At 38.8% G+C, this 26,000-nt stretch overlaps 1 protein-coding gene across 2 annotated transcripts in view; it reads left to right on the plus strand.

The window, feature by feature from the left end:
- Positions 1–6: 6 nt before the first annotated feature.
- Positions 7–26,000, plus strand: part of B3GLCT (beta 3-glucosyltransferase) — a 58,963-nt gene continuing 32,969 nt past the window's right edge. The window contains exons 1-4 of one of the 2 annotated variants that reach the window (XM_085320676.1): positions 7–191; positions 8,196–8,257; positions 10,833–10,872; positions 21,791–21,900. In XM_085320676.1, the coding sequence (XP_085176802.1) occupies positions 104–191; positions 8,196–8,257; positions 10,833–10,872; positions 21,791–21,900 (300 nt within the window). In that variant the 5' untranslated portion in view covers positions 7–103. Of the gene's footprint in view, positions 192–4,878; positions 5,543–8,195; positions 8,258–10,832; positions 10,873–21,790; positions 21,901–26,000 lie in introns of those variants that run through there. The other variant, XM_085320675.1, reaches the window with a different exon arrangement.

The following is a 26,000-nucleotide window of genomic DNA, read 5'->3' on the forward strand; positions in this document are numbered from 1 at the left end:
GCCGGAGGCCGCTTGCCCGCGCTGCTCCGGCAGAGGCGGGCGGCCGGGCCGGGCCGCTCTCCTCCTCCTCCGCTCGCCGTGCGGCGCTGCGGCCGTTGCCAAGATGTCTCGGGAGCGCGGCTGCCGCCGCTGGCTCCTTCTCGCTGCTTTCGCCCACCTCCTCTTCCTTCTCCCGCCGCTGCGCAGCCGGGGTGAGTGACCGCGGGCCGGGCCGGGCCCGGCGGCGAGCGGCGACCCGGGGCGCTGAGCCCTGTGTGGAGGGAGGAGGGCACGGGACGGAGCGGGGGCCGCTGCCTCTCGCCCTGCGCCGCCCCGGGAGCGGAGCGGGCGGCGGCGGCCGTTCCCCCGAAGTTTGTTAGCGGTTGGGGCTGGGGGCGCTGCCGCGGCGCGGGCGGGGCCGCGCGGGCTCCCCGCCGCGGCGGCCGTTAACGGCCCGCGCCGGGAGCTGCGTCCCGCCGTCGGGGTCAGAGAAACCCTCCACTGGCTGAAAACCCAGCGCCGAGCGGCTCGGGCTCGTGTGGGAAGTAGCGCTTCCTGGGAGGGCTGATACCGCCTGGTTAAATGTCTGCCTAAAGGAGAAAACACCCTGTTTTTTAAATGCGTTTTACAGATGTTTTTAAGGTGTTTTGGTAGGTGAGAGAGGATTAAAAGAGAAGGGATGGAAGCATGTCAGCAGTGGGATCACCGCAGGATCTTGGAGTTAAGCGCCGTTGTGGCAAATGCATAAAATGGAAATAATATTTACATCTACTCTGTTTCTCATTGTTTGCATTCCTGAATGTTTATGTCTCTGTCGGCATAGGCTTGCCAGTTTGTTCTCAGCCTTTGGATCCGATTTCCTTCCACTAACATGCACGTGGGTCAAAACCTARTGCAGGCAAAACCTAACACAAATAAAAAACCCTGTTTCATGGGGRAAAAAAAAGAAAAAGTAATACTTCGGTTTTTCTGTTGTAAGAAGTTCATTTCACCCATGCAGCTTGATTTTTGGAGGAGTCCTAGTACCTGCTGTTCTTCCTAAAGCTGTATTTCATTCTCCTGGGGATGAATAATTTTACTCCAGTTTCAGCAAGATACTGTACCACCTGTAACCTTGAACAGGTTGTCATYGGGTCAGAGAAGAGCAGCTCCCATCTTTTCCAGTATATGCATGCATGTATGTGCTTTTATATATATAGATAGATAAGTTTAGAAGGCAGCAATGGGAAAACTTGAGTTCTTGCTAGTGAACTTGTCTCTTGTTTAGTAGGTCTGGCTTAGTAATTGCATAAGATTTGTTCAGCTGAAGCTTGATGCAGTCGGGGGACTTYCTTCTGCTCTATTTAATATCCATTTATGTTAAAATCCCATCTTTSCTAAATACCCTGTGCTTTTGAGATGGCAAAGATAGTAACTTTGCAAAATAATCAACTCAGAAATCATTTGGATTACATTTCACAGAAGAAAACAACATGTTGGTTTAAATCATTTCATCAGTTCCAGCTTGGAGGTGGCACCTTGTAGAATGGGAAAATATATTCAGATAATTTTGTTTGGCCTGCCTTTCAGACATCAGAACAGATAATGGTGGTGCTTGCTTTTTTAATATTTTTCTCTCCTTACCTTTTTATAAAGATATTGGTATACACAACACTTATTTTAAAACATTTAAATGGTTTATAGGGGTGATTTCAGTTGTCTTTTTTCCCCATATGTGGCATTAGCTTAAAGATACTAATTCAAGGAGCAAAATGAGTTGCTTTAATTGTGCCAAATGTTTCAGATGCTGGAAATCATGCTTGCATCGCTTCCCCCCTTTTCCCCCTGTTGTGCTTGATAAAGCTGCACATCCTCATCTTAGCTAGATCTGGCTAGATCATGGTCTTTGAGGTGGATAGGGTAGCAACAGTGAAAAATAAATGCTTTAAAAACCTGCAAGTAAAACTGATTAATTTCACCTGTTAGTGCTCCCAGGCTGTCTCATTATGGAAGATCCTATCTTTTTGATGGACAGTGRCAGTGCGGATGTTTTCTGGAATCAGGTCAATACATAGACTAATGTTCTTTGAAATTTGTTGGGAAAAAAGCCCAAACAACCCACACCAAAACAAAAATAGACCAAAAACGATAAGCAGAGGAAAAATTAGTATAAATATGAGGAAAATCTATTTTGAATGTTTAATGTATGCGTGTGATGTAATGGCTTTAGTTATCTGAAGTGTTTGCTATTAATCATAATTCTGGCATGTGTAACTTTTTTATAGCTTATTTAAATCAGTCCACAGCCAAATGAGGTGACTGGAATGACTCTGGGTTCAGTCAGCCTTGAATCAGACCTTGAAAGAGGAAGATGTTGCAAGTGCTATCATTCTGCCTCAAACAGATTTTTAACTATGAAAGCAAAAAAATTTAACTCCTCCATTTTTAATGTCCTTTGCACTTAAAGGACTAAAAATATTTATGTAATCATAAATATTTGTAAATTCTTTACATTTGAAAGAGCAGTATTGAAAAAAGTGGTTACGYGTACATTTATAATATGATATTATAACATTATAAACGAACATTTATACAATTACTCTGTTTTTGGTGCTGCAGTATTTACTTCCCCTTACCTAGTAGTTTGTTGGCCCTTATTCCTGCAGTTCAGCTGAACAATGAAAATAAATGATTGATTTTTATTTTCTAATAAAATAAGCAAGTCCACTTACCAAAATATTAATGGAAATAATGAAACACTTAGTCAGAAAATATAATACAGGCAGCTCCAATTGCTATTTTTCTCAAGTTTCCAGTTTCTGTGGAAATGGATCAAAAAATACTGGCTAGCTTTTTCAGTTGATTTTAATCCTGATTTCAAAGGACCTAAAGATCAAATTGATGAAAACAGACATTTACAGTCTGTCTAAAACTTCTTATCTTTCCTTACTTAGCCTTGGCAGTTGAGCAGTTAGCAAAAGATGATGAGGACTGGCAATTGACACATTCATCTTTATGCTTGTGCCGAATGATGTGAATAGCTACTTATGGCTGCAAACTTTAAGTATACAGTTCTCTAAATAATTTTATTTTTGTCACTTCATTATAGGTTGCATTTAAAATAGTTACTTTCTGGTTTTATTTTTTCTATTTATATAGCTTTATTTGCAGGAAATCCTAGAGTTGATGATTAGCACTTTTGTTACTGTAGTATCTACAAAGTTTTGAAAGTTTACCAACTGACCAGTTTCTTCTTTATATATRTRTRTGTRTGTGTGTGTGTGTGTGTGTCCTATAAATCAGTAGCCCATGTGAGGTGATTTTTTTTCATTCAATACAAACATAAAGGGACTGGAAGAACTTCTGGATTTGGAAAAGGTACCTCCGATTCTGGAGACAGATGCCTTTTCTAAGGAATTCTATACTGAGAGATCTGTAGCAGTTTTCTAAATTAGTAGATATTTGGACAAGGAAAATTGTTGGTCAATTATAGTCACATCTGATAGCTCTCAGTTCGTAGACGATCCATCTTTGTGCTTGTGTACTGTACACACAACAAAGAGATCCTTGCCACAGAGAGTTCACAGTTTTTACCTTTGTTGCAGAACTGGTCATCAGCTGCATGTAGTTAGAAGATTATTTTTCCATTGGTGGTCCTCTTAAGCACACCTTTTTCAGAGCTCCTTTGGAAGTGAATTGTAAGTGGATGGGTTAATCTAGAGGTGGCCACATGTTCCCGAGCACTAGATTTCCTAGCTACTCTGTGATCYGCTTAGTTGCCAAGTTGTTTGCCATCCGGATTCACCAAATTTTTCTCATTCTGGCCTTCTGAGAAATCTAGATGTTACTTATTTCCAGGCTGAGAGATCAGATTGCTTTACCTAGAGCAATTCATCTGTGCCACATTCTAGGAGGACTTGAATTTATGACATGAGTACGCTCCTGTCTRCTTCTGAGGAGTGCTTTGCTCAAATCAGATTATACTATGTGAGTATAGCAGATTTGCTAGTAAGGTAGTAGGAGTACTGCAGTATATTTATTGCAAAAATGAATTCAGATAGTCTACCTGATTGAAAAGCTTGGTCAAGACTCCAGAGTTTTTTGTGCTGTATTCAGGCTGCTTAGTGAGTGGCTCTTTGGTARCTGAAAATAACCTGAACTGTTTTTGTCTCAGTATTAAATGTACTAACTGGAAAAACTCTTCCAGAATATTTAATGTAAAATATGCCAAGTCATCTTAATATGTTTACCTATTGGAACAAAAAGGGGCCTGCATATCTCTAGTCATGGGGATAAGGATAATGGTTGTTATAGAGAGACTAATACTCATTACAACTAAAGATTTYAGTTTGTCTAGCAAATGGTATGTGCAAGTGTTGTATTGCATTTGAGGAGAGCTGCAACAAAAATCATTTTTAGCCAGGCATATTGAGTCTGTCACCTTCCTTAACAATACAAAAAAGATTATTTTGGAAATGGTCCTGGAGAAAAAAAGCATCCTAGAGGACTGGTTGATTTTTAAGGATCRTCTTGTCCAAGCCCAGGAATGACCAGTTCCATGTGAAGAAGGTCAGGCAAGGGTGGCAGGAGGCCTGCTTGAATGGGAAAGGAGCTCTTGACAAAACTCAAGAAATAAAAAGGAAGCACATAAGAGGTGGAAGCAGGGATAGATGACCAAGGAAGAATATAGGGATATTGTCTGAGTGTGYAAAGGTGGGGTTTGGAAAGCCAAAACTTACCTGGAGTTGAATCTGGTAGGGGCAACAAGAAGGGCTTCTGCAAGTGTATCAGCAGCAGAAAGAGGACTAGGGAAATATGGGCCTGTTGCAGGATGAGGGAGGGGACCAGGTGACAAAGGACATGGAAAAGGATGAAGTACTTTTTTTTTTTTTTTTTTTTTTTTTTGGTCTTCACTGGTAAGACCTGCCATCAGGAATCCCAGTTTCCTGGGGCTTACGGGAAAGCAAAGAAGACTTGCTGTTGATGGAGAAGAATCAGATTAGGGAACGCTTAAACAAACTGGACGTATACAAGTCTCTGGGCCCTGATAGGGAGGCACCCATGAATGMTGAGGGARCTAGAAAATGTCTTTGCAAAGAATTTCCAGAGTACTGGAAGAAAGCAAATGTCAYCCCTATCTTCAAGAAAGGCATTGAATCGTAGAATCATAAGGTTGGAAGGGACCTCTGGAAATCATCTAGTCCAACCCTCAGCGTAGCCCATACAGGGATTGAACCYGTGACCGTGGCATTAGCAGCACCATGCTCTAACCAACTGAGCTAAACCTACCCCCAAAAYTCGCTCACGCATTTCTAYGTGACTGGCACAACTCTCCGTGTACCTGCACCTCTGCAGTGAGGCCCATCGGTGTAGCCTTAGCCGGGTATTATTTTTGTCATCAGAACGCTGCTGTGACAGCCCTTCTCCTGCCTGGCCGGAGGGTAGGAAGAAGCAAAGCCGCGTATCGCCAAGCAATTCGGCCGCCCCATGCCGGGAGCCCTCGGGGAGCCTCACCGGTGCCGTCTTTGCCTTGTGTCACCCCTGCCTGGTTCCAGGGTGCCCATGACTGGCATTCATAGAATTGGTAAGGTTAGAAGGGACCTCTGGAGATCATCTAGTCCAACCCTCAAATGAGCGGCCCATATAGGAATCGAGCCCGCAGCCTTGGTATTATTAGCACCACACTCTAACGAACATTTGGAAAACCATTTCCAAACATGAAGGACAAAAAGGTGACTGGGAGAAGTCAGCATAGATTTATGAATGCAAAGTTGTGCCTGATCAACCTGATAGCTTTCTGTGATGCAAAGAGTGGTTTGGTGGATGACTGTGAGAGCAGTAGGTGTTGCTTATCTTGACTTTAGTAAGGAGCATCTCCTATAACATCCTCGTAGTCAAATTGATGAAGTACAGGCAAGATGAATAGGCAGTGAGGTGGACTGAAAGCTAACTGAACTGCCAGGCTCGAAGGGCTGCAGTCAGTAGCATGGTGTACCACAGGGGCTGATGCTGGAACCAGTACTGTTTAACGTCTTTGTTGATGACATAGATGGTGGGACAGTGCGCTCTTGACAAGTTTGCGGGTGATACAAAACTGGGAGGAATGATCATATACCAGATGGTTGTGTGGCCATTCAGAGGGACCTTGACAGGCTAGAAAAATGGGCAGAGAGGATCCTCATGAAGCTCAGCAAAGRGAATTGCCAAGTCCTGCACCTAGGGAGGGGTAACTAGGCACCAATACATCTTTTATTGCAAGAACGGAGGAGGTTACCCAGAGAGGATGTGGAGTCTCCATCCTTGGAGATACTCAAAATCTGACTGGATACAGTCCTAAGCAGTTTGCTGTGGCTGACCCTGCTTTGAGGAGGGAGATTGGACTACACAATCTCCAGACTTCCCTTCCAACCTTAGCCATTCAGTGATATGAATTAGGCTATAAAAAAAAAAATCCCAGAAGGTGTTTGTGCTCTCAAAAATATGGTATAAGCTAGGTCTTCTTTTCAGGTTATCTGAGTAATGTTTGATTTATTTCCAGGTTCATGTGCATTAGTATTTTATAAAGTTTAGAAGCTATGTGGCATGGGTTATTTAATCAGTCAGTTATTTCAGATCTCCAAATGCAGTTCTCTAGTTGCATTTTAAAAACAATGCTGTAAATTCTACTTACATTGCAGTTTGTAATGGAGCTGAATTTACAATGTGATACTTCTTCAGTTTAATATTATGTAATTCATACATATCCCAGAAGAAGAGTGTTTTGTGTTGATCTTGAAATAATGGTTCTGTCAGGTAGAAGATGTGGATCTAGTTTCCCTAAAGGAAAATATTTCTTACTTGGATCTCTAACTACCATCATGCTGAAAGAGCAGGAGGAAAATGATCAGAAAATGCTATTGGCAATGGATATAATAGGCAGATTTAAATATTTTCTGTGCCCTTTTGAAATTGAAGTGCAAAGTATTTCTGAAGGACAACAGTGGGGGTGGACTCCTACTCGTTTCTTTTTTTTTTTCCTGTGGCTAAAGGGAAGTATGGTCACATGAGTCTACTGTATTAGAATAAGCTTAGAATGTGTACTGTTAGGGGTATGATTTGAGAAACAGTTAATCAGCACCTGAGATGTCACTGTGAAACACAACTCATATACTTAATGAAATTTGGCCTCCAGTTGAATGAGCATGGGAGCATAGGTAATCAGAGATGAAGCATCACAGACTTTGGACAATCTTGTCTTCTCCCTTTCCTAAATTACTGGTTTTTAGCCTAAGTAGTTGAGAGTTGTTAGCAATTCACTTTGAAATCCATTTCAAGCAATAAATAATTTAAAAGTGCAGTGAGAACCTCCAATCTGTTGKTTTTTTTTCTTAGCTTTGAAGAAAGCCCATCTGTTTGACCACAATGAGTGTATCTTTAGTTCCGTCCAAGTTAGAGCAATTAGATTTAATTTACATCTCTTTAGTACCTAAAAAACAAAACAAAAACAAAAACAACTTACAAAGAATCTTACCAAAGCTCTTTATGTTAAATATAATTACTGTTTTAGAAATGAGTAAATTAAGACAAATTGATTAGAAGACTACATCAACAAGAAAGCAAAACAGAAAAAAAAATCTGCAGGGCTGTTTTTTATAATTATTTTACTAATGCAAACCAGAAGTATATGGATATGGCAGTTTTAGTATAAGAGGTTTAAGATAACATTAAGTCTGTGCAAATTTGCTCTTTTGGGAGTTGGTTCTCTTTGCAAACATTTATTTGGGTTTCATAAATTAGCAGCAGACTGTTGTTCAAAGAAGACATCCAAGATATGACAGCCACCTTCAAGTATGACACAATTTTGTGACAGCTGCTGTCAGTTTCTGTAGTTCCAAGTGAAGCTTTGATAACCCCAGCTTTAACCTAAAAGACAGAGTGGAATGCAGGTCTCCCATGTGGAGGCATGTTATGCTGTCAAGTGAACCACTGGACTGGGCAGATGTATATTTTTTCTTAAATAGGATTAAGTTGACCTGAAGCCAAGATAAACTGGCTTTGCATTGAAGAGTGATCTTTTCAGAGATGCATGAGAACAGTCCATAAGAACAGACTGTCTTATGTTCAAAAAGATTATCACCAATATAGTATCATTTAATGTGAAAAAATACTTAAATGTATTTTTCTGTGTGTGCAAAACTTTGTCAAGTATGAAAATGAACTCCTGTAATTTGAAAAAAATTGTCTGCTTTTTCTTTCAGCTTTTGCAGTAAGTATAGTTCCTGAAGGTGCAGAAGAAAAGACTGAACTACCAGTGCTGCAGGTACTAAATTCTAATATCAGAGCAGCCACATTTTATGGAGATTTTATAATCATCTAAAAGAGACCAGAGCAGGAAGTCTAACATCTGTGACATTGATTAGTTTGGTCTAAATGTCATGCAATGTCTTTTTCTTCTCTGAGGCACATGAGACATGTTTAATGGGGGACACATTACACATAGCACTACTCTTCTAGTATTATTAACGTCTTAATTTATCCTTCAGATTCTTAGAATTATTAAGATGATCCTATACTTAGCACCTTTGATTCCTTTCGTATGTTGGGTTTTCTGATTTATGTTGGTTTGCGTTAAGAGAATTTTGACTGTTTCAATCCAATATAAATGTTTAATTTTATCACTCTTATAGGTTATACTTTATGAAAGCCTTCCTATTTTCTAGTTTCGAAAGCTTCTCTTGCATGAAGTCAGCGGTGCCTCCTAGAACTCCTAAGACTGAAATCCCTTTGTGTGTGTGTATAACAGAAATGGAACAGGCAATAATTGTAAACAATTACTTTTTTTTTTTTTAAGGTAGTTGTCAAGTATGACCTGTGCTCTGTATGCCACACAGCACATAACTTGTCTGCATGAAAAGTTAATCTCATTATATTGACTAGGATATAGGTTCATTTAGAATGTGGTAAGTTTTATGCTGTAATTTGGCAGTACTCTGTATAGTCATCCAGATAATTTAAGTCTTTAAAGACTTTTTTTTAAAAAAAAAAAAAAAGAAAGAAAAAGTTATTCACTCAGTCAGCAAAAGAGGGTCATAAGCACTTTTACAGAATGGTCATTCTGAAAACATTGTGTAGAGAGCTGTCAAGGAGGTTGGAGAGCCATGCATTTAAARTAGTGTCATGGATTGCAGAGGGAACTGAATAGCTGATTTTGTTTGTGTTTTTGCACAAGGACGGTTCCTTCCTGGTTTGTAAGGAAGTGCATGCTAGATTAAATAGATCTGGAACTGTGGACATTGTGCAAGTGATTTCTGCTGTCTACTCAAGTCAACATTAAATCCTAGTTACTTTACCATGTCAATAAAGTGTTAAGGGTGCCTATAGCATTAGATGGATACCTTTTCAGTTACATTTGGTGTCTGTGATGCATTTGGTGTATTAAATGTATAATTCGCTATTTTAATGTTAACAGTGTAATGATTATTTGAATTGTTTGGATATGAAAATTACTATTACGATAAACATCTCGTTTGAACACAGGGACAAGGAATTGGACAGTTAGTTTTTTATTCGAAAGCTAAATGTGCCTCAGACTTGTGTAGAGGGCTCACCCCTTGACTRTCAGAGGTGACCAGTCTTCCAGATTGCATTAGCCTGGATTTCATTGCTGGAACTATTGCTGRGGGAACTAATTTTAGTGTTGTTTTTTCTGTGATTTAGGTGCCATGTCTGGAGAGTGGTTTGGGAAATCTACATCAGTTTGTACATTACCTTAGTTATTGGTCTGCTCATAGAGTACACCATGCTTGTAGTTTCCACTCTCATTATGCATTTCAGCGTAAAAGTCAGACCTGGACAAAGGGAAAGATGCAAGTAGGTCTAATAGGTTTAAATGGATATAGTATTTGAGAAATGGTGAGAATAAAAGTGCTTATGAATAGGAATTAAGTCATGAATGTAGGATAACTATATAAAATTATTACTTACGAGCACGAGTATGGTATTTTTATCTGAAGGTCTCAAAATATTTGAATCAAGATAAATCTTACAACAACCCTGTGCAATTAGTAAATATTATCTTGATTTTATGTATGAAGAATCCAAGGCGCTGAGATGCTATTACCAAGGAGAAATTGTTCAAATAATACAGGTTCTGCTTTCCTTGCTACAGTGTTTGTAGAAAGTGCAAAGGTAGTTATTCAGTCCAGTCTCTCCACCAGTCAGCAGTTCTTAAACGAGCTTTTCCAGCCACCCTCTGTTATTCAGAAGGAGTAAAACATATTCCTGAGATATTTTTAGACTCTGTATCTTGGTTTCCTGGGTAATGATGCAAATGTAATGTCACTAAGCAATCTATTAAAATTCCATCACAAATGTATATAATAACATGACTTTACTGGTTTGTACAACAACCTTTTCATGTTTATTTGTCTTGATATCAATTGCTTTGGGGGCTTTCTTTAAGAATTRTATTTCAATAGGTGCTGATAGTTGATTGGTATGAATAATTCTGTTTTTTATACCCCCATATGGGTGTGCTTCGTGGAGTTTCGTATTCCAAACTTTGTACTCTGATCACAAAGGAGAATAATAATAAAGGGTAAAATTGCTAGTATTAACATGAAAAGCTCCAGTATAAGTTGATTCATGAAAAAGCTCTATCATTTTTTCGTGTTCTTTTAATATATAATCTAGGTAATAGTGTGCAAGCATATACAAAATCCTTCCTTTTTGATGAAAAACTCCTTACTCTTTTTATTGTTGTTGTTAATCCTTGAATTAAAACCTCTATATATCTGTGTACAAGATGGTAAATGTTTTCACTCTCTGGATTTCTCTATAGAAATATTTGAGGTTTTGCCTGCATCCTAATTTTGCTTTTCCCTACTTTCTTCTAGAAGTCTGAAAAAAGTGGAACAATGGATAAAATAAGCAGAGGTAAGTACAAACTTTTTGTGTACAAACTTATACTAAGCCAGGACTCAGGTTTATACACTGCAAGATTTTTTTTTCTGTACTGGTCCTGCRTAATCTATTTGTTTTACTTCTAAGTGCAAAATTCAGTTACTTAATGAAAAGTAACTGTGTAAATGGTGCCTAAATGCTCAACAGCTCAACAGTATAGTCAATTGCTACTTCCTAAGTATGTATTTTTTCCCTTGCTCATGTGTTCTCACCAAACTGAAATGTTTTTATTTTCATTTGTATTTGTAATTCTTGTAGTTAGGTGTTTTTCTGGAAATGTGCACTTTTGCCTTATGAGTCTGATGCATTGTTTTTTGTAGTACATGATGTTTTAAATCAAATTTCATGATACTTAGTAGCAGTTCTTGTGAAGGTTTAATGTAATACTGAATGCTGCCATTCCAGTAGGCTCTCAAGGTGCAGGAGACTAGTAATATCTGGAAAGAAGTATTTTAAAAACATTTCAAACATTGGTAGGATACTGAGTGGTAAAATAAATTTTCACTAGATATAAGTTATGAGGATAAAAATACTGCAAGATTCTACCTCAAAGGATTGCAGCAGTTTTTTCTAATAAAGTCTGAAAGTAGGTCTGCTGTCCTTTCAGCAAACAGTTTTACAGATCTCAAATAAGATCTTCCAATATCTGCAGTGAAACCTTGTGCTGTCCCTATTACACTAAAGCAGCTTGTATCTGAGTTTTAAAGAAATGTGGACTGTTAGGGTACTTCTGACTCTACTAAACCCAAAGTACTTAGACCTGCTTGATTTGAAAGGAGCCGGCCTGATCGTATTTCTGTTACAGTAGCTTCTGAGTAGTTGTAAATTCACTCTGGCATCAAACTTCAATACCAGAAACACTTAGTATGCTTTTACTAGAGTTGCTAATGGAACTTCTAATGGTACTGAAAAGATCTGTTATTTTATTTTGACTTAGTTACAAACTCTGTCTGTAGCACAGATTAATTCTTGTGGAAAATAATTAAATCCCTTGTCCCAGTAATCTCCAATTTTACCATTGAGAGATCAGGATCTTTTATAGAAGTTTAATATTCTCTTTCCTGGTTCTTCATCTTTTTGTGATGTCAAACAAAATCCATTTCCTCTTTCTCTGTATTCTTCTATTTATTTCTCTAGAATCTCTTAGCAGAGCAAGGTGCTGGTTGCTGCTGTTATCACTCACAGCAGACCAGTTACGTCTTACTACATAGAACACACAGGCATGCACTTGCAGACAACTCTTTTTTTGACTTCTGCCAGTGCTGGTTTTATAGGTTTTAATATAACCTCATTACTTAGGAACATTAGAGTGTTACATTAGCGATATAGCTAGCATCTGTCATCTATTTGTTTTAGTAGGAGAATGGTTTAAAGCAGACAGATGAAAGTAGGTTGTGTAGGTTGTGCAGTAGATAATGAAATTCAAGTGCTTCCTGTGACAGGAGGTTGTAGAATTAGATAGTAGCAGCAGGTTCAAGAGGGGATTAGATATGTCCATGGACTAGTCCATAAATGTGTATTAAAAGAAATAGGAAGCAATACATCTTCTAGCATTCCTAATGCAATAGTTGTAAACAGTGGTGGAGTACAAGGAGCGGTGCAGAAAGTGAAGTTTTTGTGATCTCCTTAAATAACGTTTCCTATTCCAGCTGTCAAGGAGAGGATATTGGGCTAGATGGATCATTGCTCTGACCAAATAGGTCTTTTTCTTTTAATTTGCTCTTATCCTTTTTAATGGAAAGCCTACCCAGCTCACCTTGACAAAGTGTCCTTTGGAAAAAAAAAACTTTTTAATATGCACATTATCAAGCATTTCTATGGGGAGGGTAAATCAAAGAAAAACAAGCCAGCGCTTGAAATGGAAAATGATGACATTCTTGATGGTTCTTAATTCCAGTTATTTTTTTCATTCTTCTTTTTCAGGCTTTTATACAAATTCTGTCTCATTTATAAATAAGCTGCACCTTTGTGCCAAAAAAGCAAAGTTGTTGTCCAGTCTTCGCTTCAGAGATATAAGAGATCTTTTTAAGTATCCTTAGCCTAGCCTTTCTTTTCAAAAACTTTGAAGAGAAGAATTGAAATTTTTATTTCCTAGCCACTGGAGGACAAGTGTAGTGAAGTTTGGTTTCATGAATTCATCGTAGCTTTGTCTTTCCAGAGTGCARTGTAGCATTCTGCAGTGGCTGGTGTGCAAAGAGCTGCCTGTGTGGGGATGTTGTATTACAGTCCAGCCAAAAGATCGTGGTGGTGTGTCTTAGTGATGTTGGGTCATCATTGCCGGGCCATGGCAAAAAGGTTTCGGGTGGGTATACCTTCTAATGGTAGGTGTATTTGTGCCCAAATGKCAGGCTTGATTGCTGGCCAACAGTGTTTTTTTTTGCTTTTAGCATGTCTGAAATACAGAGGGAAATTATTCTTGAAGAGAAGCACTGACTGTTTCAGTCAGGTGTAGTAGCTGCTCATCTTATGTTTATATGTATGAATGTTGGATTCTTGGAGCAAGGCTTCATACTGAAAACTTTCCAGTGAGCTTAAYGTATGCCATAATTTCTGAGAATATAGGAGAACTCCCTGGTGGTGAATATAAACCAAGTAGATAATTGAGAAAGTTTCTTGAATATGCATCATTTCAGTGAAGTAGATGCCATATTGACATTTAAGATCAGTAAAGTCATTTACAACTGGATAGCTATGTTGGTCAGGATTTGTGAGCTTCCTTTAAAAAATTTTTTAGTCTGTAGTGTAGCCTCAACATAGCCCCTGAATTAGCTTGTATACTCTTTGTAGTATTGACTATTCTCTGCTGCTAATACTTAAGGTTATTGTTTTGTATTTGTTTAATGCAGGGTKTTAGGAAACCTAAGGAGACATACAAAGATAGAGGAGTGGACAGGATGMTGATATGAGCAGTGTGTTGATTGAGGGCTAGTGTAAAATGGTGCCACCTTCTCTGGAAACTAGTAGAAGCACTGAACCTGGGAACATGGATTCCTTAGYTTTTTTTTCTGCAGTCTGTGGGAAGAAAGGGGCACTTCCAGAGAGTGACTGAGATCCCAGGTAGAGGGAATCATTTCCTCTAGAGACATGTCTCTTACCACAAGAAAATCTGCTAGTTTTTGACTGTGGAGTGAGGTCTTGTTTTGTTTTGTTCSTTTGTTTGTTTTAACATGTGTTAAATGAGTGAAGTTTAACACGTTAAATGAGTGAGGATTTTTTTTTTGATTTGATTCTTGCAAAGAGAATGATCTGCAAATATCCACAATATCTTGCAAGGATTAAATGTATTCTACTCAGTGATACTGTTTTAATAGCCAGCCTGGCCTATTATGCAATTTGTGCAGCACATCTAGGAGTTAATAAGGGAAGTTTGGACGGAAAGATGTTCAGAGACTGCCAGCCAAGTGTTTGATCTTAATGTGCATGAAACACGTGGAAAAATCATCTTGAAGTTCTCAGGTAGCCTACAAAGGTGTAAGGCAGACAAGTGTTATTTGTAAATAAGGTTTATTTTGCTATTGGAGCAAATGCTTACTTGAGGTACTTTTTAAGGTAAGTGTAAAGACATCATTTTGGGTTCTAAAGTGGTGAACAATGTATTTAATGCATACAAAGCCATAAAAGATGCATCATTTGAGAACATCTGTATACTGTTTTCTTATTTCTAATTTTAAAAGGTGCACAGGCGTACTCAATTTGGCACAGTTGAAACTGATTTTGAAGTTTTTTAGATGTTATAGTTTAGTCAAATTTGAAGATAGAAGCATCGTAAATACTCGAATTGTGTTAAGGGGCAGGGACGTTAGAATGGCTTTTGGTTCTCATGCTGCAAGCTATAAACAGATCACCAGTCATTATGATGCATATTGCATATCTGCTAAATAAGTATACATACACATTTGAGATTATGCATATACATATCCACACAGATATATATACATATATATACATATATATATATATATACACACACACACACACACACACTACCTTTCATCTAGAAAGATCTCAGTAACTTTATATAAACATATTTAGAAATTGTTGGTCTTATCCTAGTGCTTATCTCTGGGTTTAACTATGGAAGCTTTATACTGTGCTGTAATAATTTGCTCAAAATACAAGAACTAAAAGATCCTGATTTGGAGTTTCAGATTGTTTTTAGGTTTAGTGTAGCAGAGGGGAAACCTACAGAATAGGCAGCTAGCTTAATTTTCAGATACTCAGATTGGAAGCTGAGTTTTCTGATTCTAGTAGAGTCACTAGTGTTTGAGTTAAAGCACAAGAGTATCTACATTTTTGTTTTGCTGGGTCTGACTAAATAATAAAAGACACTTTATACTTTCTCACTGGAACTAAAACCCTGTTTTAGATATTTCGTTTAAACAAATTATTTTTTCCCATCATTTCTTAGGAAAAGCGCTAAAGAAATGAAGAGCTTGATATAAGCTTGACAGAGCTGCAAAGATGCTAATGGCCTTCCTTCGTCTAATATGATGCATTCTAACCACTGGTGTAATTGTTCTGGAGACATAGGTATAGTTGGAAAGGATTTGAAGTTGCATCACACAYACCCCAGGAAATATCATCATCATGTGATGATCTGTCTTTTCTATTGATGCCTATTTTACAAGCTTTTTAATAAAGTGCTTAAATATTCAGTGAGTCAGAGACAGTTCTAGGTGCCCACTGTGTCGGGTGAGTTATGTAATTAGGAAGCTAGAGAGTCATTTTCTCTTCTCTGTATCTAGCTCAGTAGGAGAGAATGAGGAAGACCCACCTCAATTTACTTGCAACTTGGTCATTAAGATACTCACTTGGAACACCAAAGATCTGCAGTCAGGCYCATTCTGCCTCACTTGAATAACAGCTTTGAATTTGATTTCTTGCATTGTGGTTGAATGCTCTAAACGCTGGCTAGAAGAGAAAGGCTATCAGGCAACRTTATCATCATCTTACATTCTTCTGGTGTTTGAAGCTTTCTTCCTCTATTTTTGCTTACCTGAAATGTTCATTATAAACTCTTCAGCAGTTTAGAGTTGACTAAAACTACTTTTTGTGGTGAATAAACCGCCAAAAAACAAGAGAGAAAGAAAACATTTAGGTCATTATCTTGCAAGGAATATCTTTGAAGCAGCAATATTTTCTCACTGACATCTTTTGAATAGACTTAGCGATGATCCCAGAGAAGACATATTTGCATAGGGTCATTCTGTATTCTCTAAAGCATACATTGCTGTTCAGATAGTTTAAGACTCCATTCTGTTTAGCAATGAGGCATGATCCTGATAAGATTAATGAAGTTTTAGCCATTGTATTTCSAAACTCTTGTGTGTGTGACCTTGCAATGCTTTCCAATTAATGAGCGTTTTAGATGAAAAATGGTTTCCAGATATGGGAATGTCTTAGAGAAACAAAAAAGAAACAGACAACAGCAAGAGAAATAAAGTATCAGTATATCAGTACCTCTTTTGGATATTAATGTTATGAAAGTTCACAGAATCACAGAATGTTGACTTTGGAAGGGACCTCTGGAGGTCATCTAGTCCAATTCCACTGCTCCAGCAGGGTCACCTGGAGTATGTTAGACAGGGTTGTGTCYAGGCGGGTTTTGAAGATCTCCAGAGAAGGAGAATTCATAACCTTTCTGGACAACCCAGTGCTCTGTCCACTCTCACAGTAAAGGTCTTCCTCATATACATGCAGAATTTCCCGTGTTTCAGGTTGTGCCTGTTTCCTCTTGTCCTTTCACACTGGACAACTGAGAAGAGTCTGGCGCCATCCTCTTGACAACCTCCCTTCAGATATTTGTAGATGTTAAGATCCTCCCTCAGTCTTTTCTTCCCCAGGCTAAACAGGCCAACTCTCGCGGCCGTTCCACGTTGGGCAGGTGCTTCAGCCCTCTGATCATCTTCGTAGCCCTATGCTGGACTCTCTCCAGTAGCTTCATGTCTCTGTTGTAGTGGGGAGGCCAGAACTGGATGCAGTACTTGAGATAAGGCCTCCCCAGGGCTGAGTAGAGGGGCAGGATCACCTCCCTCGACCTGCTGGCAATACTCTTCCTAATGCACCCGAGGATACCATTGGCCTTCCTGGCTACAAGGGCACATTGCTGGCTCATGGTCAACGTGTTGTCCACTAAAATGCCCACATCCTTCTCTGCAGAGCTGCTCTCCAGCAGGTCAGCCCCCACCTTGTACTGGTGCATAGGATTATTTCTCCCCAGATGCAGGACCCTGCGCTTGCCCTTGTTGAATCTCATGAGGTTCCTCTTGGCCCAACTCTCCAGCCTGTCCAGGTCTCTCTGTATGGCAGCACAGCCCTCCAGTGGATCAGCTACTCCTCCCAGCTTGGKWTCATCAGCAAACTTGCTGAGGAGGCACTCTGTCCCTTCGTCCAGGTCACTGAGGAAGAAATTGAACAAGACTGGCCCCAGTACTGAGCCCTGGGGGACACTGCTAGCTATGGGCCTCCAACTAGACTCTACACTGCTGATCACAACTCTCTGAGCTCTGCCTTTCAGCCAGTTCTCAAGCCACCTCACTGTCCACTCGTCTAGCAGATACTTCCTGAGCTTCTCTAGGAGGATGTTATGGGAGACAGTGTCAAAAGCCTTGCTGAAATCAAAGTACACAAYGTCYGCTGCTCTCCCCTCACCTTCCCTGCCAGCCTTTCCATCCAAGAAGGCTGTCAGATTGGTTAAGCATGATTTCCCCTTGGTGAATCCATGCTGRCTACTCCTGATYACCTTCTTTTCCTCCATATGTCTGGAGATGACATCCAGAATGAGCTGTTCTATCACATTACCAGGAATGGAAAGCTGATAGCCTTCCACGGCTGACTGGCCTATAGTTGCCTGGGTTCTCCTTCTTGCCCCGTTTTTCAAGACTGGAGTGACATTGGCTTTCTTCCAGTCCTCAGGCACCTCTCCAGTTCTCCAGGACCTTTCAGAGATGATGGAGAGCTGCCTAGCAATAACATCTGCCTGCTCCCTTAGTCATCTGGGTGCATCCCATTTGGGCCCATGGATTTGTGAATGTCAGGTTTGCCTAAAAAATTTCTAACCCAATCTTCACTGACCAAGGGAAAGTCTTCCTTTCTCCATACTTTCTCTCTCACCTGCAGGGTCTAGCATTCATGGGGTCTAGTACTAGCACTAAAGACAGAAGCAAAGACGGCATTGAGTAACTCTGCCTTCTCTATATCCTTCATCCCCAGGACCCCCACCCCATTAAGCAGCGGGCCCACATTTTCCCTAGTCTTCCTCTTGCTACTGATGTATTTGAAGAAGCACTTCTTGTCCTTAACATCTCTTGCAAGATTTAATTCCAGATGGGCCTTAGGCTTCCTTGTCGCATCCATGTATACTTTGACCACATTCTTAGAGTCCTTCCAGGTAGCCTGTCCCCTCTTCCACATTCTGTGTACTTTCCTCTTTTGTTGGARTTTTGCCAGGAGCTCCTTGTTTACCCWTGCAGGTCTCCTGCCCCCCTTTGCTGGACTTTTTTCTCCTTGGGATGCACCACTCTTGAGCTTGGAGGAAGTGATGCTTGAATACTAGCCAGCTCTCACAGAYTCCCCTTCTTTTTAGGTCACTAACCCATGGGATTCCTCCAAGTAGGTCCCTGAAGAGGCCGAAGTCMACTCTCCTGAAGTCCAGGGCTGCCCTCCTACTTACTGCCTTGCTTCCTTCACGCAGGATCCTGAACTCCACCGTCTCATGGTCACTGCAGCCAAGGCTGCCCRCAACCTTCACATCTCCAACCGGTTCTTCCTTGTTTGTTAGCACAGGATCTAGCAGGACACCCCGCCTCATTGACTGCTCCACCACATGTATCAAAATGTTATCATCAGTGCTCTGCAGAAGCCTCCTGGACTGTTTCTGCCTAGCTGTGTCCTGTCTGCTTCCAGCAGATGTCAGGATGGTTGAAGTCCCCCATGAGAACCAGGGTCTGTGATCATGAGGCTACTCCCAGCTGTTTGAGAAGGTCTCACTGACCTCCTCTTCCTGGTCAGGTGGCCTGTAGTAGACACCCACAACAGTGTCCCCCATGTTAGCCTGCCCTTTAATCCTTACCCATAAGCTCTTGACTYGCCCTTCATCCACCCCTGTGCAGAGCTCAGTACATTTCAGCTGCTCTCTCACGTAAAGAGCAACTCCACCACCTCATCTTTCTGGCCTGTCTTTCCTAAAAACCATATAGCCATCCATGACAGCATTCCAGTCATGCGAGCTGTCCCACCATGTCTCTGTAACTGCAGTGAGATCATGGCCCTTCAACTACACAGAGCTCTCCAGTTCTTTCTGTTTATTCACCATGCTGCATGCCTTAGTGTATGGGCATTTCAGAGAGGTAGTCGTACATGCAGGTTCCCCAGGAGGGTTGCAAGAGGATCTTCCATAGCAGTGTCTCATGCACTTCCCTGGCTGCGTGCACCTGCTGGAGGCCTCCTGACTTGAGCCGTGTTTTGTTGACTACCCTGTCTTTATAACTCTCCCCTTCCCCCATCCTTCCTAGTTTAAAGCTGTCTTTGCCAGACTGGCTAACCTGTTGGCAAAGACACGCTTCCTCGCTTAGTAAGGTGGATCCCATCCCTCCATTTTCTGWCTTGCTTTGTTGACTGTTCCTCAGCTTGAGTAAAAAATTGATATAGATGTGCAGTAAAACAGTTATAAAATTATATGTACCTTTTATTGCCATTTCAGTACAGTGCATGTTTTCTTTTATGAATTAAAGTGTGTGCACCAGAGGAAAGTGTTTCCATTGGATTAAAGCAGTAACCCCAAAGTAGGTGTTAGATTACTCCTAGAAAGTATACTATTTCAGGATATCACAGATGTTAAATGTATCATATGGGAATCTGAGTATAATTCAGATGTTCATATATCTATAAATGTGGTGATAATAAAACAGTAATTACACAAAGCAGTCTAATTTCTGCTTTTTATCTCTTGGGATATTTTCACCATTGTACAATGGTAGAAGTAGAAGAGCTTAACTGGTAAATTGTATTTGAGCTGTCATAGGTCTAAATTAGCAAACAAGAAACTATTTGTGTGGAGGAACAAAAGGAATGTAATGATGGTTAAGCCTTTGGATATTTTTCTTGTAATCTTCGCAAAGATATTTTGTGTTAATGTTCTTTTTGTTGCCACTGTTTTTCTTGTGATCACTCTTCAAGTGCTCARTTTTACAGTTTTTGCTGACACTACTTCCTTCTTCCTTTCTTCGGAAATATATTCTCTGTCTTTTTTGTTCCATTTGTTCCATTCATTCTACTCTAGTATCTATGTTAGCATTTTTATTCTGGAGGTCAGGATTTTAGTGTGACACTAGGACCTTGTAGGTTGATTTGATCTACAATGCAAGAATATTGATTTTGTAGACTTTACATGCTGCAATATTAGTTTGAATTTATATCACACTGAAACTGCAGATTACAAGTGTATTCTGTCTGACAAGAAACTCCATGTGCCTCCTGTARGGTGCACTGTCCTTGGGACGTTTGTCTTCATCCGGACTTCGCTTGTAGTAAAGTCTGGCTGCTTTTCAGTCAGCCATCACCGTCCAGAGTTTTTCTGCTGGACATTCATCCTGGACCCCTTTCAATTTGATATCCCCTATACCCTACTGAAGGTGTTACTACCAGAAATACCAGTAACTGTTCTTAGAATCYATCCTTATTTTGTCATCTGTTATCTCTTATGCTTGATCTAGCTATCACTTTGAGATTACTGGGATGTAAATAGAGTTCTCAGTCTGTCGCTTTCCCATGAGTCCKCTAGTTATCTCCTTGTACATTGGACATCATTAATACCCTTTTTATTACTTAGCCATTAACTTGTTAGTCAATGACTTGAACCTCTAAGTTGCTCTGGCCTGCTTTTTCTTGTTTGCATGCTCTCTGCATACTWTCAGTGAAATTCAGTCTTTCCCTACCACCAAACAGCTGAAAGTGCAGTGTGGTGTCCCCTAATCTCATCCCTTGATTGTTGCTTAGGGCCTGGGTCAAGCTTGCCTAGAATTTTAGAAGGGTTGTCAGTCCTCTCCTCCTCCTTTCACCTTCTCATTCTCTGTTGTCCTCTGCTGTYTTCTAATCCTGCACTGGATCAAATCTGCCTGCTTTTCCTAGCTTTCAAATTGCTAAGGGATTATTCTACATGTTACCATTAAGAAAACTTGACTATCTTCAGTTCCCTTACAGTGTCAGCTTTTATCAGTCATTTGTGTTTTCTAGTAAGCACTTTTTTCTGTCCATAAATGTTTGCAAAGCTACTTCATTATTTTCTTTTAGATTTCTCCAAGTATCTTCTCTTGTTGAAAGCTGTTAACTGTGGTGCCTTTAAACACTGTAAAACCTGAGGGGTTGATGCTGCTCTACTGTATAAAAGACTGTTACCTCATTGTTCTCCTGTGTGTGTTTTCTCTCCATCTAATGCGTATCTTTGAGATTTTAAGCTCTTTAGTCAGGAGCTATCTCTTTTGTTTCATGTTCATCCATTGACTGGTTAGGTGAAATGGTGTTCTATGACCAGTAGCTTTTAATGCTGTGGTAATAATGAGTGCTGGTRTATTAGAAAGCAATTTCACGAAATTATATGACTTATGTGGTTATTGTTACTGGGTGTATAAATTTCTTTGTTGCTGCAGATCTCATGTCGTGCCTTTTACATGTTAATTCTTAAAAGGACTACACTGGATTTGTTTTGTTTGTTAAATTAGCTCTTTTTGCTATTTCATGCAATGTTTGTGTAATTAAATAGCTTGCTGTATAATAGATTTCCCTCATATCCCCATCCCTCCCCACTCTCAATATCCCCCGTTCTCAATAGCTTTGGAGCAAAACTTAAAATAACTCCTTTTGTCTTTAAATCTTCTCATTTTCTGGTTCACAGAATTAAAAGCGATTGTATTTATCATCCAGAGTCAAAGTAATTCTTTTCATTCCAAGAGAGCAGAAGATCTAAAAAGAGATATTTTAAAACAGGCTGCAGATCTTGGAAAGGTATGTTTAGATAATATAGATTGCATCTTGTTATGTATGCTTTTACAACATTTTACTAAAAAAAAARGGGGGGTGTTCTATTTTGCCCATTTAAGATTCATTTTATTCCTTTGGTTAATTGTCTTCTGGGTGTACTTATGAGAAAACTGTTTCATTGGGAATGTACTAGTTATATACAATGATTTTAAACCAAATAATTTTAATTTACACTATCTACCTTTCTGTATTACAACTGCTTTTGTTCGGATGACATCTGATGTAGAAGTGATAAAAAGAAATACTTGGAGAATAAGTACTTGCAAAGAAGTTTTCCAAAATCACTGTAATATCTTAAAAAAATGATTGGATGCTTTTTTAATGATGTGAACACATATAATCATTTTTTTTAATGTCCACGATACAGCCCAACTACCACAGTGCTACAATGAAATTTTGACAAAAATCTACATTACAGCATTTTCATTGGCTCTAACAAAAATAATTAAGTACTCACCTAAAAATTATTTAAATATTACTTAGAACCTCTAAATATTACTTTGGTTAGAGATTCTAAGTAACATTTAAATAATTTTTAGGTGAGTACTTCATTATTTTTGTTGGAGATTCTAAGTAATAGTACTAATTACTGATGGGAGACAGAAGATATCTGCAGTCCTGCACATCAGCATCTGAAGTTCACATTTTTCATTAAAAAGAATACATATGAAGTTATTATTTTCTGGCAAAGGAAACAAAATCATTGCATCTTAAAGTACATCTGCAGTACAGAAGCAAAAGGCTAGATCAACTAAATCATTAGATGCACTTGTCAGTTCACACAGAACCAAAAAGTAGATGTTTAATCCAGAAGGATCTATTAACTAGTTATTGTTTTCCACTGTTTTAAAATGAACAGTGGAAGCCTGCTGCTACATTTTTTTTAATTGAAGTAGAATATCTGAGTTTCTTTGAAATGGATTCTGTCACGTTCATATTTACATGAATCTTTATGTTTAATTTGTCATTTTATTTTCTTTCATTGTACAATTTAAAAATAAAWTTTAATGAGAAATTAATCTGTAATTCTGGGCACCAGTAGATATCAGTATTGAAARCGTAAAATATTTCTGAAGTATTAACCAGAACTCTGAGATGCATTAAACAATGGCTGGACTGTAGCAATCAAGAAAATTCCTTAAGATATTTTTTTTACCAATTTTCTTCTGAGTTTTCTGCTTTTAAGAAACTCTGCAAACTAGACTTTCCTAGGAAACATAAGATAAGAATGAGGAAGCTGTCAGAGTGTGAAATTTTAGTATTGTAGTAGTTTTCGTTGTCCTCCTTCCAGTTTAACAAATGCAGCAACAGGATTGCTTTTTCAGCTGATGTATGTACAATTGGAAAACAAATAAAAAACTATTTTTGAAAAATGGATTTTGTTTGAAATCCTGTTTTTGATGCAGTAATGTTGTTCATGTTTAGTTGCCTAGGATCATAAGATTATTTTGAAGATGAAGGGCTGTATATTTCTCTAAGAACGCTTGTCTGGTAGATTAAGCTAGTAGATTAAATACTCCCCCCCCCCATAGAACACCTTAAACCAATTCATTAAATTTACATATTTTTTTTCTTTTATTTAAAAGACTAGAGGTTAAAGGACATCTTGTGTATATTAACCAGAAGAAATATAGCAAATTAAGAACCTAGTAATATTTATTTAATAGTTTAAAAATAGGAATGCAGGAATATAATTTTAAGACTGATTCCATGTAATACTGGAAAAGAAAAATGAGTATCACATGCTTCTGTATGAACAATAGATGAAGTGATGTATGGACTCTGGTTTATTGAATTGTTTTAACTATTGTTTGCAGTATTTGTACCAGTAGACTTACATTGTTTCGAGCAAAATCAYGTGTTTTGTATCCTATAACAGAAATGAAGTTTCACAGATTTAAATTAGTCCTCCATATAAAAGGAGGAAACACTCCCTATTTGTGAGTTCATTGAGGGTTATTACTGTGGTGACTATTACCAGTTTAAAATAAATAAATACAAGCACAAGGATGGAACTGTACATAGAAGTCATCCATGTTATGTTGCTTGAGTAAATGTTTGCCTTCCCTAACATCTTCACTGAGGACACAGCTGATCACATTTTTATTATATTGTCATTTTTTTCAATTATTCATTTGCAGCTCAGGATCTTGGAATGCTTTGGTTGAGGTGAAAATAGGTAAAAAAATGTTAGGAGCATCCTAGTTGTGTTCTGTTTATTTACAACAATTTTGCAGAATCCTGTTTCCTGAAGTGTGGCAGGAACAAATGTGATCAGAAATCCATTTGGTCTGTGCCACTGATCCATGCCTCAGAAATTCAATCTTGTTACCTCATATATGGGCTTATGCTTGCAGAATGTTTGTTTTCTGCTTCCAGCACACATTGACCATAAATCAGTATCCTAGTTCCTGCATCTGCAACCTGGGAAAGCATCTTGGTGCCTAGCTCAGCTTTGTTTTATGGCTATTACTCAGATGGTTAGAGTGTGGTGCTGCTAATGTCAAGGTCATGGGTTCAATCCCTGTATGGGCTACACTGAGTGTTGGGCTAGATGATCTCCCAAGGTCCCTTCCAACCTTACCATTCTATGATTCTATGATCTAAACTRTATAAAATGTGCCAATTTGTGTTGAGCTGGTGTGCTTCAAAATTTTGTTACATTTGGTTCCTTAAGCTGTACTGGTTACAGCATTGCACTCTGGAGTTTAAATTTTAATAATATGAAAGATTTGTRTGTTAAAATATTGAGGAGGAAGCTTATTAGCTAATTAGCTTGCTTAAATATTCATGTATATATGTTAAGCCATCACCATATTCCCATCTGAAATGTTCTATCTCTGGATTTTTTGCTATTAATTTCTTTATGGTCAGCTGGGAGAGACTACTTTAAGGAGATTTCTAGAGTGTATCTTCCCCCCGCCCTGAACTTGCCAGTTGCAGTATGCATTTCTGTTCTGTGTGAATGAATGTTTTTTGGAGTTCCTAACTCTACTTCCATGACTGTTTCAGATTATTGGGAGCGCTCTTATAGTTTATTATTCTCACTATGAGCACTGGTACCCATATTTCACTTTTTCCTGGGATGTAAAAATAGTTTATTTCACTGCTTATTAGAAATATACTTGTTCATTTGTGGAATACATTCCATTCCTCATGCAGATGTGCAACATGCTGATTCCAAGCCTTGAAGTAGGTCTGAACTGTTCTTCATCTTACTCTTACTATAAGCTAGTACACATGTTAAAAATGCTGTGGTTATAAAATCTAGTGGAAGGATTTCTCATTCATTGCAACTGAGGTGTTTAAACTAAATTGTATATTTAAATGGACTGTTCATTGACTTAATTTGCTGGAGAACATAGTACCATAAGTATGATGCAATCTGTAATGTACCTGTAGTTTCAACTTCCAGATTTCTTGTCTCTATCTTCTCATTTAGAGCATTTCCTCTTTATGGCTAGAATTTCCACAATATCAGCATCAAACTCTTGATTTTTGTATTGCAATAAATCTGTTTTATCTATATGTTTTTAATTATTTTATTTCCCAATATTACTAGATCTAGAATCCTTTTTTGGTAAAATATTAGTGTACAGATCTGTATAAAGGATCTATTTTACTTTCTAGCAACAGCTTGCTTTCCTCCTGCAAGGATACATTCATGTCAAATATGGATCCTGATTGGAGTAAGCATCACTGTACTGGTGTCATGGTATATGGAACATGAGCACAGCATGATGTTCAAATGTAGCTATTATTTACTCTCTCTCCAGCCTCTAGATGAAACATCACACTTTCTTACAACTGGCAAAGGGAAGAGGAAATAGTCCTATCCTCCTCCTCATTATTTATTTTTGAGGGTGGCAGGATGCCACATATATGGCGCACAGTCTTGAGGGGGTGTCTCTTTTATCACTTGTGCTTTTTTTTTCTTTTTTTTTCTTTTCCTTGCCTTTTGTTTCTTGTGTGCGTGTTCTCACATGCTTTCTCACTTGGTCTTGCACTGTCTTTCTCGTGCACTCTGTTGCTCACATGTTCCATGCGTTCTTTCTCACTCTTTC

The sequence above is a fragment of the Rhea americana genome, unplaced genomic scaffold (assembly GCF_003343005.1).
Source record: "Rhea americana isolate MKP2758 unplaced genomic scaffold, rheAme1 scaffold_65, whole genome shotgun sequence".
NCBI classification, from domain to species: Eukaryota; Metazoa; Chordata; class Aves; order Rheiformes; family Rheidae; genus Rhea; species Rhea americana.